Source organism: Oryzias latipes, chromosome 1 (assembly GCF_002234675.1).
Source record: "Oryzias latipes chromosome 1, ASM223467v1".
Lineage (NCBI taxonomy): Eukaryota > Metazoa > Chordata > Actinopteri > Beloniformes > Adrianichthyidae > Oryzias > Oryzias latipes.
In genome coordinates this window covers 17,931,942-17,945,013 of record NC_019859.2, presented here as the reverse complement: position 1 = coordinate 17,945,013, position 13,072 = coordinate 17,931,942, and the positions used below count along the sequence as shown (strand labels likewise).

At 37.7% G+C, this 13,072-nt stretch overlaps 1 protein-coding gene across 7 annotated transcripts in view; it reads left to right on the top strand.

The window, feature by feature from the left end:
- The window catches only part of inpp4b (inositol polyphosphate-4-phosphatase type II B), a 164,570-nt gene that overhangs the window by 61,504 nt on the left and 89,994 nt on the right, over window positions 1-13,072 (top strand). For all 7 annotated transcript variants that reach the window (XM_023957536.1, XM_023957537.1, XM_020703700.2 and 4 more), the window contains one exon: window positions 1,628-1,707. In XM_023957536.1, coding sequence (XP_023813304.1) covers window positions 1,628-1,707 — 80 coding nt within the window. The remainder of the gene's footprint in view (window positions 1-1,627; window positions 1,708-13,072) is intronic.

The following is a 13,072-nucleotide window of genomic DNA, read 5'->3' as shown; positions in this document are numbered from 1 at the left end:
CATTCCTTGTATTTCATGCAGGATAATCAAGTGTTAATTAATATGTGTACGAAACAAGTAAACAAGAGGTAATGACCATAAGCCCATTCACATTTTAGTTTCCTAAAGTTCAGCTCACTGCTGTTTTTAAACATCAAAATAATAACAGATCATTATTAGAACATTCTACTTCACTGTATGGTCACAGATCTTTGCTAAATTCAAGCTGTTTCCACACATTGGACTGGAATGATGGTTGATCATTTTTTGTTGTCATCACATGTGTGTGTTGTCCGTGTGATGATACTTGGTTGCGTTTACATTACATGTATTTTAAATAAACCTACTGTGTCTCAATACAATCGATATTTTTCAAGATAAATTATAATCGATTTATTTCATTTTGAAACAATTTTATAATGGTTTAGGTCAATTCAATTCACAACTAGCCTCAGATAGATACAGTAAATCTGGTTGAATCATCGATGAAGTTGATTAAGCTTTGCACTTCTACAAAATAAATGTAATTAAGAACTTTTTTTTTAATGTGGTTAGAACCAGTACTGTTAAATTAAAATCTTATTTTTGATTGATAAACATGAAATAATTAATGTTTTTGAATTGTTTGATTTAGTTTTTAACGTTATCTCTGCTGGTTTTTTTTGGGGTTACTGTGCCACGTCTTTTTTCTTTTTTGAGATATGTTTGGAGTCATATATGATTGTTTGAGTTAAAAAAAAATAATCAGCATCTTCAGATTGCAAGTCTTTCTGTGCAATCTAAACATTATGCAATGAATCATAGGTTATGAGCTGTGTGTTGCCTCTTTCTAAAATAAAAAAAAAACAATCTTGTGGTGGTCCTGCATAACACCTAAAGCCCATTTGTATTCAGTGGACAAAATAAATACATTGTTCTGTTTTCATCTAGAGAAGCAGAAAAAGACTTTGACAGTCGTGAAACCTGACACAGATAGCTATAAAGGGGAAATAGTTTTATTCTGTATCTTCATTGTGGCATTTGATGCAGCAGGTTAGGAAGGCTGATGAAAAGCATCTCATTTCGGTAGATGAAAGACTTGAACTTCTATGTTCTTCAGAATCAATTTGAGTCGTATTTTGATGAAATCCACCAATGCGGCTTTACAGCATTGTTTGTTGCACTCCATGTCCTTGGCATGATTACAAGCCCTTAAGGCACTGGAGGCCATCAGCAGTGTTTCTTGCAGGTGCAATGCTTTCATGTGCATGATTCTGGGCTTACCCTTGAGAGAATGGGAGTGTTGGTTTCCCACAAATGTAGATCACCTCATTGCTTTATTGATGGCCTTGTCCCTTACTTCTCTCCCCATGACCTAGTTCTCGTGCGCTGACGCCGCTTGTTCATATCGTGCCTGCAGGAAGCACATGTTGTCAGAGACGCAAGAAAGTAGAGACTGTCACACATCAGGATGAATACATGTTTTGGACAGCTCTGAATTTTACAGTTCAATGTTTTTTTCAAATAATCCAATTGATACTTTACTTTTTACATTTCTTCAAAATCTGCACACAATGCGTGGAATGAGAACAGTTCCTTTCACAGCTTTGTTTCTAACTTTTTCAGTATTCTGAAGCATGGTTTTCATTGCATCTTCCTCTCCTTACAGGGCAGCTTGCTGGGTAGTGCCACATTTTCAGTTGGAGATCTGCTGAGAACTAAAGATGAACAACTGACCTTAAATCTCAGGTAAGAGCTTATCCGTGGCATACCCGTGGTTTTCTGTTGGAATTATATTTAGACCTTAAACTCCAAAGAACTAGACTTTGCAGGGGGCCTCAAACGTGGCCTAAACTGTGAAAAAACGGTTGTTTCATTGTAGGGGCAACAGCAGGAATGCTGCAGAGGCTTCCAGTTTGATTTGCTTCAGAGATATTGTGGTGATTGGCTCCATCTTTTGTTGTAGATTGAAGAAATAAATGTGTTTTCTGTAACAGCCTTAGCACTGCATTGAATCTGCTTAGTTACAAACGAGGCGTTTAAGGTATAGCTTTGAAACAGACAACTTTAAGATGCTTTAGGAACACTTTTGTCCAAATAGTTTCTTCCCAAAACATTTTAACCTTTATAGTAATAAAAGGTTCTATGTCAGCCTCTGCCTTAAATAGGTAATACATATTGGTAGGATTTTTGTGTCTCACAAAAATATAATGTATTTAAAATGTGAACAGGAAGAGCTAATCTTGTGTTGCAGGATCTACTCTTATAGAGTTTTTGTACACACTTTATTTTTGACGGTATAAATTCTGAGATCTGCTGCATTTGAAGCAGGGGGAAGTGTTTAATTCTGACCAATCCAAGGTGCAAACTATGCCTTTCTAAAGTGCTGGTAATAAACCTTAACACCTGGCTGTATTTGAATTTATTGTTTTTTTCTTCTTCTGTTGATTCAAATGGTTTCTGTGGATTCTGAAGTAAATTTGTAGTGAACAAAAAATGAACAATTCTTCTGAGCTAGTAGCATGTTAGCCTAAACTAAACATGAAAACAAATATTTCTGTGCTAATGCACCGCATGCTATAGTTATATTTGAAAAGAAACTCTCTTCAGTAATATTTATTTTTGTTTGTTTGCTTCTCTTTATTTATTTTTTTCTTAAATACTTTTCATTTTCTGTCTGTGACTCCAAATAACTGACCGTGACTGTGTCCAGGAGTTTAGCTTCCGTAAAAGTAATGACACCTGCGTATTTGTACAGTGTTCACCCCAAGCTTTATTTACAAAAGCAGTCCAAGCATTCTTCTGCTGTCTCATTGGGGTCTCATTTTGTCATAAGTCTTTTTTTTCCCCTAAGACAACATGAAGGTCTGGCATAGTACTTGTAGCCCTGACATATTTTCATATGATAAATGAAAAAGGCTTTCTAAAATTCAAAGTTTCAGATTGCTTCTGTACTCTGAAATGGCTGTTATTATCCTGTCTTTATAAAGTATTATACTGAACATGAATGCAGTTGCTCAGATACAATCTTTTAAAAAGCTGTGAGGTGAAATCTCAAAAGTAGAAGGAAAAATCAGTTTTTCAATTCTTATTATGAATTTGTTTCAGAAATTGTTGGCTATTCTCCAGTCTTTTTTGTCATATTGGTACCAGAATAGGTTTTAATCTATATTCACAGGGGGGCAAACTGGAATCAAAAGCAAAAGTGGTTTAACAGCAGGAAGTGAGGGGGGAACGAGGAAAGAAAATCCTCATTGTTCTCAAAATACGTAGTTTAAATGCAGCATTGTAGATTTCATATTTAGTGATTTTTTTGTCATAATTAGAGATCCATCAAATGACATGATATGCTTTTAATGTGTTTGAAACTGAATGAAAGTGGAGAGTTCACATTTGAGGATGTTTGCATACTCCATTTTACAATAGTAAAGTGTGCAGAACATGCTCGAATTTGTATTTTCTTTTAATTTATTACAGTACACTATATAAAAAACAAAAATCAAATATATCATCTAATTGTGCTACATCTATCCATAGAGACTTTTTTAAATCCTCAAAATAATTGAATCCTTTAAATGGCAAACTAGATTAATGTAAAGACCCACTTCAATCATCTTTTGATCTATTCTAAAATTGTTCCCAGTGGTCTTTTAATTAGGATTGTGCAGTTTTTAGCCGAATTAAAAAAAACCTGCGTATGTTTTCTAGGACATGTTTCCTGCAGAGCGGCAGTATTTCATTAGAAATTCACCTCAGAGTTGTAGGCGGGACTGTTGGGGGAGAGTAAGCCTTCCGCCTTTTCCTATCATCCCTTTATTTACGGTATCTCCGGCTAGCTTACAACCCTTCACAAGTCCAACCTAACATTACAGAAGCAACAAAAATGGCGAGCAAAATATCGTCCCTATCCATTTTGAGCCAGATGCCAGCACAGACGAAGAAATCAAAGACGTAAATGGATCTATTTGTCTGTAAGTGGATGCATTATAATGGAGCGGAGCATGGCCCTGCGACAGTAGCAGCTACATCACTGCAACAAGTTTTTTTCAAATGGTATGGATTAGTCTGCTCCTGATTCACAACGATTAAAAAGAAACAAAAAGAAAAGCCTCATAAATGTAATGCTAAGCTTAATTTTCTTTATATATTTCCTCCGTAATGAGAAAAATGACACAAGAACATGTTAAAAAACACAATTTTCATTTGAGTTGGTCTTTAAATTGAAACAATGTTGCATTGAAAGTGTCATCTGATTTTTGTCATTGTTAGCCTTGAATGTGGAAATGGAGGGACTTGTGGCCTTAAACCATTACAAGATGTTATTTATGATTAGTCTCTTTTGATAAATCAATAGAGAACTGAATTCTTCTGTTTTCCTAAGATTGAACTAATATTCAACAGTACTTAAAAGAAACAGATAAAAGGTCAATTTTAAAACTGAGGAGTGTCCAGAAACATTAAATTCTTATAGGTTTTTAGTTTGTCTTAGTGTTACTTTTGCAAAGAAATCTGAAGAAATTTGCATGCACAGAAACTACAAGAACACACACATTTTATGCTGCGTTTGACAAGCTGTCTCCTGTGTGTCACTGGAGCTTGAATGAATTACACTGACAGTGAATCATGCATAACACACAGTGACACACCAAAGATATGGTCTGGATTTGATACGCTGTTTGTTTGGTGGCTCATTCAGGGACCAAACATTTGAATGATGAGCAGCTTTACATGACTCTGTATGATTCACTCTGGGCTTTTTGACCTATGGAAGAGTCAGTGACTCACAGTCCAAATTAGTTCTGCTGGCCAAGCAGCACAGAAACTGCAGCACTGACATGGGCAGAAACGCAATTCTTTCTGCCCAAACAGATGCTTCATTTTAATACAATGCCCTAATCCCCACTCAGGCAGTTCCTGCAGAAAGTCAGTTAATTTGAGCTGCTTCACTCAGCAGACAGAATGCACTACTTCTTTATCTCCAGGAGGCCAGGATTGATTCTCTTCAGCGACTCTCCAAACCAATATGGCTTTGCCTAGCTTCTTCTTATAAGCTCTTCATTTACATACCGCTCAGTGTGTGTGTAGAGGAAATTGGTGTTTGGCCAGCAACACACTGAGCATCCTTTCTTCCTACTTTGACCCTTTGGTGATGTTTGCTGGGCTGCAGGGCTCAATCCTACATTTCTGTGAGTTCTTTGCATTTCAGCAGCTCCCTCAGGTCTCACACTTGCTTTCATGGAAGGCCTTTTAGCATGTTTGTCATAGATTGTTTTTGTTTCTTGCGAGACAACACCAGTTTGATTTGGGTCACTTTTGTGAGGAATCCTGACAGTTTGGGGACAAATTCACAGCACTGTCGGGTGACTGTATGTTTTGTAGTCACCAAAGGCAACAGAAATGATAATCAAATTTTTTTCCCTACAAGACACAATATGCTAGTCAATTTTACACTGAGCAACAGTATTGTGTGATCCACTGGCATCAAAATGAATTGAAAGTATGATTTAATAAGGCACAAAAACTCTGATCTAAAACAGAATTTTATGCCACTCTTGGATTCTTTATACACCAGTTTTTTTCTCAGAAATAGTTTTTTCAACCAGAAGAAAAGCACAGACACTTGGTTTGGGCAGACCTGTTTAACAGCAAGATATTCATGCTGCAATGGCTTCATTCACACATCTCTATTCAATATTCCATGGTGATTCTATCTGCAAACTTTATTTACTCTACTTTCTGTATAAACTCTTCCCTCCTGAATTCCCAGTTCTTGCACTTTACTTCTGAAAACATAGCTCAATATATTCTGGCATCCAGCAGCAGGAAATAATAATTTCTGTGTAAGTGGAGTCTGAGGAGAGACCCAGCTGCAGTTTGGCCTTATTGCCTTTCTCCCTGCTGTCACTGATCAGTGCAGTATTAAGACAAAGAGAGCAAATCCCATTGATTTTGTTGATTTCTACTGTCTCCCAATCTATTTGATGAATATGTTTGCAAAAGAGAATTTTGCAGAGGTGATTGCATAGCAAATAACTGAATAAAAAATTCCACTCTGGAATTCTTTTTTTCTGCCCTTTTTCACTTAAAACTTTTGAGAGTATCCAGTAAAGTCTCGCTTTAATCTTTCTCCTTTGTGTTTACTTTGCAGCCGCTGTCTTTGCGGTAAAACTTACTTAATACTGAAACACTTGTTAATCTGTTATTTTAGAAACCATCGAATATATTTTTTGGACTATGAATCGCTCTGGAAGACAAAAAAAATCATATGTAAAGCGCACTATAATAATAACAGATATTTCATCTTAAAAGGTCAATTGTAATAACGGAATAGATAACAATAAAAGACTAAATATGCACGTGTTACTGTTGTAACACAATGAAACAGGAATCTAGTGCATTAGTACAACATATGAACAATCATTCAGATAACCACGACATAAAGAACATGCTAACAAGTCAACTAAACTCTTTATGTCACTTCAAATCCCTAAATCCATTTAATTCTTTATCCTCTGTGTCATTTTGGAAAAATTCTGCTAAGCCCGGCGTGTAACTGAGCGGCGCTTCTTCTGCGTTGCTGTCAGTGTACTGAAACATGCACCTTTAGCGCCCTCTAGCAGTTGTTGCTATTTATTTTCAGAAAATCCCATAAAAGTTGCACCTGAGTAAGTTGCGCCCAACTATGCAATAAAATCTGATAATTCAACTCTCTTTTTAAAATCTGTCTGAGTTTTATCTCTTAAATTTTTATTCAAGAATATGTTATTAATATTTTTCCTGTATCACAGCAGTAATTAGTTTCAAATACGTAAACACTTCATGCCTTCAAAAAATGAAATATTTATTGTGTGGTGGGAAAATACTCTGCTGTTTATGTTTGTTTTTATAGGGATTTTTACTAAAACTTTAAAAATCGCAGAGATTTAAATGCTGTGGCCGATATAAAGGGAAAATGAAAAAAATAAAACCTCCCCACAATCACCTGCATACATAACCAGAAATATTTTTACCGATTGAGCTTTGATCTTTGCTGATCTGACAGATCGTTTGTTATTTCACACAGAACAAGCGGCTCCTTGGTTTTCTAAAGCACAGTGGGACCCACCTGTAGCTTTTTTCATCTAAAAAAGGATCACTGTGGATATTATGTTCTCCCTCATTCTGCATAGACACACACACACACACATGCTCAACCATTGCAGCAATAAGACTATAGGCCACATTTGTAATTTTTGAGCTACAGTGCCTTGCGAAAGTATTCAGCCCCCTTGAACTTTTCAAGTTTTTGCCACATTTCAGTCTGCAAACATAAAAAGATATAAAACTGCAATTTTTGTGAAGAATCAACAACAAGTGGGACACAATTATGAAGTGGAATGAAATTTATTGGATGATTCAAACTTTTTTGACAAATAGAAAACTGAAACATTGGGTGTGCAAAATTATTCAGCCCCTTTACTTTCACTGCAGCAAACTCTCTCCAGATGTTCAGTGAGGATCTCTGAACGATCAAATGTTGACCTAAATGACTAATGATGATAAATAGAATCTATCTGTTTGTAATCAAGTCTCCGTATAAATGCACCTGCTCTGTGATAGTCTCAGAAGTCCATTTGAAGCGCAGAGAGCATCATGAAGAACAAGGAATACTCCAGGCAGGTCTGAGATACTGTTGTGGAGCAGTTTAAAGCTGGATTTGGATACAAAAAGATTTCTCAAGCCTTAAACATCCCAAGAAGCATTGTGCAAGCGATAGTATTGAAATTGAAGCAGTATCAGACCACCGTCTAAACTTTCAGCTCAAACAAGGAGAAGACTGATCAGAGATGCAGCCAAGAGGCCCATGATCCCTCTGGATGAACTGCAAAGAGCTACAGCTGAGGTGGGAGAGTCTGTCCATAAGTCAATAATCAGTGCACAAATCTGGCCTTTATGGAAGAGTGGCAAGAACAAAGCCATTTCTTGGTAAATGGCGTATACTTATAGAGCGCTTTTCTATCTTCTTCAAAGGTCCAAAGTGCTTCACGGTCACAGTCCCATTCACACACTGGTGGCGGCTCCGCTGCCAAACACTGTGTCTTGCTCAAGGGCGGCACATGGGCAGGCAAGGCGGTAATCGAACCCGCAATCTTCCGATCAGAGGTCGACCGCCCTCCCACTGCACCATGGTCGCCCCTTAAAGATATCCATAAAAAGTGTTGTTTTTTTTTTTTTTTCTTAACTTGTCCTGTCCAACAGCTGGGCAGACAGACGAGAGCTGAGGGCCTCTTGTGTTGGACATATTTTGCTTTAACAAGAGGGGTTATTAATCTTCTGACAAACCAAAGGTATGTCTGAATAAACCCCTTTTGTAATTGAGGCCAAACTTTATTAATTTCAATCATGTCTGAAAATCTATGGTGTTGGACCGGACGGAAAAGGAAAGAGGGGAAGAAGAGAGAGGGACGCTAGAGAGAGGGGGGGGTAGGGGGTGATAATAGGAGGGGAAGGGGGATAAGACCATGAAGCAGCATACAGCAACAAGTTTACTGGTTGTTAATCATTATGGTAAGGTTCAAATGTAGTACAAAAAGGGCGGGGCCTGTCCACACACACACTCAAATGTTATAAACACACCTGCTAGCTGCAAAAATGTCCACCTGTCGACATGTACACAAAACAGATAGTGTTCACACGCATACTTATGCCTGATAACCAACTAGTGTGAAATATTTCAGTCATTCAGTCATGCAAGCTATTAGTGCAAAGGTGAGCTAACACCAGTGCTCAGGTGAGGTTTTATGTTCTTCTAAAATGGATGGTGGAACGTGAAAAGAAGGAGGGAGAGTGCCCAGCCATCCCCACCCCAAGACCCCCACCGCAGCAGCAGCGGCAGCGGGAATCCCCCCAACGCCACACGGGAACCGGCAGGGAACAACCGCCGCCCGGGCGACCATAAAAAGTGTTGTTTAAAGTTTGCCACAAGCCACCTGGGAGACACACCAAATATGTAGTAGAAAGTGCTCTGGTCAGATGAAACCAAAATCAACTTTTTGGCAACAATGCAAAACGTCATGTTTGGCATAAAAGCAACACAGCTCATCACCCTGAACACACCATCCCCACTGTCAAACATGGTGGTGGCAGCATCATGGTTTGGGTCTACTTTTTTCGGCAGGGACAAGGAGGATGGTTAGAATTGATAGGAAGGTGGATGGAGCCAAATACAGGACCATTCTGGAAGCAAACCTGATGGAGTCTGGTTTTTATTCCAGAATGTGGGACGGAGATTTGTCTTCCAGCAAGACAATGATCACAAACGTAAAGCAAAATCTACAATGGAATTGTTCACAAATAAACATAACAAGGTGTTAGAATGGCCAAATTAAAGTCCATAACTGAATCCAATCGAGAATCTGTGGAAAGAACTGAAAATTAACAAACGCATTCCATCCAACCACACTGAGCTCTAGCTCAGTGTGGTTGGATGGAATGCGAAATTGGATGGAATGCGAAATTCCTCAAGGAGGAATGGGCAAAAATTTAATTCTCTCAATGTGCAAAACTGATGGAGACATACCCCAAGTGACTTACAGCTGTAATCACAGCAAATTCTGCGCACCCAATATTAAATGTTAAAAAATTTGAGATATCCATTCAATTTTGTCCCACTTCATGATTGTGTCCCCTTGTTGATTCTTCAGAACAAAAATGCAGTGTTATATATTTATGTTTACAGCCTGAAATCTGGCAAAAGGTTGAAAAGTTCAAGGGGGCCAAATACTTTCGCAAAGGCACTGGATATACACACCGCACATGAGTAGTGCCTTCAAGAACTTGTGAACATAACATCTAGAAACAACTTTTAACATATGGTGTTCGGTCACTACCCAATACCAGTGCATGTACTCACAGATGGAAGAAGCTTGATGCAAAATGTCAAATTGGTGCAAATCATGTGAATCTTGCTCCAGGCTTTCTCTTTCACATCTCTATTCTATAAATGTAAGACTTGGTGTCATGTGTTTCAGGTCGGGCACAAACCACAATTATCAATTTCTCCGTTCAATTTCCAAATAGTAGGCACTTCCGAGTCCGGAAAAAGACTACCCATACGTCACTACCAAATCTGAATCCCTGATTGGTTAAAATTCCACTGGTTTACTTCAACACGCGTTCAAAGTACATATGTAGAGCCAGCATGAACACAGGAGTTTCAAACAAAGAAGCTCAAAACGCGCATCTGCACGCATTTATATAAACTTTTCATTGGAATCAGTCGCTTAAAGGTGTGTTTCAAAGCCAGGTGTACATGTAACATTAAGATACCGCCACACCGGGCATGTGTGGCGGTTTCATAAATGTGGATTCAGCCAGTGGTGTTCATACACCAGATAAGCAGGGAGGGGGTTCTTCTTCTTTTGTTTTTTTTTTACTGGTTACTAGTGCATGTCCATATAGTTGGAAGAGACTTTGTGCAAATTCCACAAATCTTTCTTCAAGCTTCTTTTTCACAGCTCTATTCTGAAATATGGAAGACCTGCTTTCATAAAATTCAGGCCGCTACCTTCACGTCACTACCAACCGGCCACTTGAACCCAAGTTACCATGGCCGGTGTGTATGTACCTTTAGAGTCAACACTCAAAAACTCAATCTGTGTCCTGTACAGTTCCACAGAGTACATTATCAACCAAAAACAAACCCAAAGACACATTTTGTCCTTTTCTCCAACTTGGTTTTTTTATTCTGCTCTATCATTTTCTTGGTCCAACACTGTATTTTCCAGTTTTACACGTGTTATCACTAAAACTCAGCAGCAGAGGCACTCTAACCCAGTTCCACAGCTCAGTGTGAGATTTGATTTGATATGAATTCATATGGTCGTGTCTTTGTGTGTCTGGGAGTATAAGAGATTTTTGCCATGACAAGCCTTCGTTATCACAAGTCACTGCTTCTGCCGCATGGCTTCATGGCTTATTCATCCATTCTCACTGGACCAAGCCCTTTGTAAGTCTTCCACCACGAACAGTTTAGGTTCCTAACATGATATTGTTTTACTGTCCCACAGTTTGAGCTATCGCTCTTCTCCAATTTCCATACTTGAGCACAGACAGTCTCTCCCCTCCACAATATCTTGTGTCACTGATTTTATCTGAGTGTGACCTAAACAAATAGAAATCAAGTATTTGATCCAGTTCAACCACAGCCGAGCGGTGAGTGTGGCTGTGGCCCGGAGAAAAGCTACAGGTTTTCTTTTACAGGGTTCTTATCATTCTGCATAAATAATGAAGGCCATATTCTGCAGTAACACAATTGTACAACAGAATTGTCTTACAATTAAGTTTTATGAAACAGAACTGCTAAACAAGGCAAGTTGTTAAAGTTTTTTGTCACCCTATTCAAAAATTAACGTTCATACATGCTTCCCACATACTCGAGCTAATTACACTAATCTGTGGGGTAATTCCACTTCCCAGGGAAAGTACCACTCACTCAAATTTATTTCCCTGCATAACCATGAGATTATCAGTTTTAGCCTGAAGAATGTTCAAAGTAATGTAAATTAATTTAGCAGATTAATGGTTGACCATGTTAATGTCTTTAAATGTGTTTTTTATGTTATCAGCAGAGCAGTAATGTGTGAAGTGAAGCTTTAAAGGTGGATTTTAAAAGGATACTTAAGGGCCACAAGATGTGAGAAAAAGGCAGAAAAATATTTTATCTGCAGTCTGCACATGGAGAAAACTGTTCAAAGCAATAACTGTTTCTTTGTGTTTTGGTTGTGTATGTGCAGAAATATCTATTTAAAGAACGTGTTTATTGGGAAAGAAATCCGTTTACTTGTGAGCAGGACCAAGGCACACTAGAGGCACATGTGCTCCTGGTGCAGAAGTGCACGTCTATAGGCAGCTGCTGCACAAAAAGCAGCTATTTCTGCAAAATGTCAATGCACATATCTACACTTCAGGTTTGGGCGAAGCAGAGTTGTTTAGAAAAATGCAAATACTGTATATTACCTTCATTTTGGACTTTTGAGTGCCTATGAAAGTTGGTCGGGCTAGTTTTCTGCATAATCTGAGACTTCCAGGCATTATAAGACTTATAAACTCTCGAGTGAAAGATTTTTCTTTTTAAATCTGTTGGGTAATACCTTTTCTTTTTATATCATTGAAGGGGGGCAGATTTTCCAAAAAGAATACTTAATTAAAAGTAGTGTTAAGTCAAAAAGTACAGTATAAGCAAAAGGCATTTGCAACAAAAGTTTTTAAGTTCTCAATAAAATTTCAAATTTATGTGGTTTATCTACAGATGCTGAAATAAAACTTGTAGTAAAGAAATAAAAAGGAACCTCTTATTTAAAGTGTTTTAAGTAAATCTTTAATTCTTTAACAAGATGTCACCGGCGACACCTAAATAACACACACTCTTTGACACACACAAACCGTTTACGCGATTACTGTGAATCAGCTGATTCGGACGTGTAAAAAGTGCCTTTTCATGTCGGTTTTGCACTGACATGCAAATTATTAATCGAAAGTGTTGCATAACATCGCAATGCCACTTTTGTTTACAACGGAATCAGCTGATTTATCACTTCAGCACTACACTAAAGTATTGGAGATCAGAAGCTGCTTTTCTCTGCTTCAGAATCCACTGGAATAACGTTGCTTGCATAAAGAATGGAAGACTTATAGTAGTTGAAAGTTCTTATGTTAAAGGGTTAACTGATAAGCAGAAAACAAGCCTTTGATTTTCTACTTTGCAGAAGAAGTGTCAAGTCTGACCTTTTCTCAGGTTAATAGGGAATTTTTTTGATTAGAAAATGTAATTCTACCCCGCCACATATCACTGCTGCTTCACAAACACTACAAACAAGGTTCTTGTGTCTCTGAGATTTGAACATCCCTCCATATCAAACATTTTTTTGAGTTTTTAAGCAGATGAAATTCTTTCTAAAGTCTAATATTCAATTTTACATAAAATTAGTCACTATGGGTCCAAAGTACTATTTTTTTCCTTGTAAATCCACTTAAAAAAAGAAGAAAGGGAAATGCAGACAAAAAGTAAATAAATAATAACCTTGAGGAATACAACTTTGACCAAAAAATTCTAATGTAAATATTACTACTACAC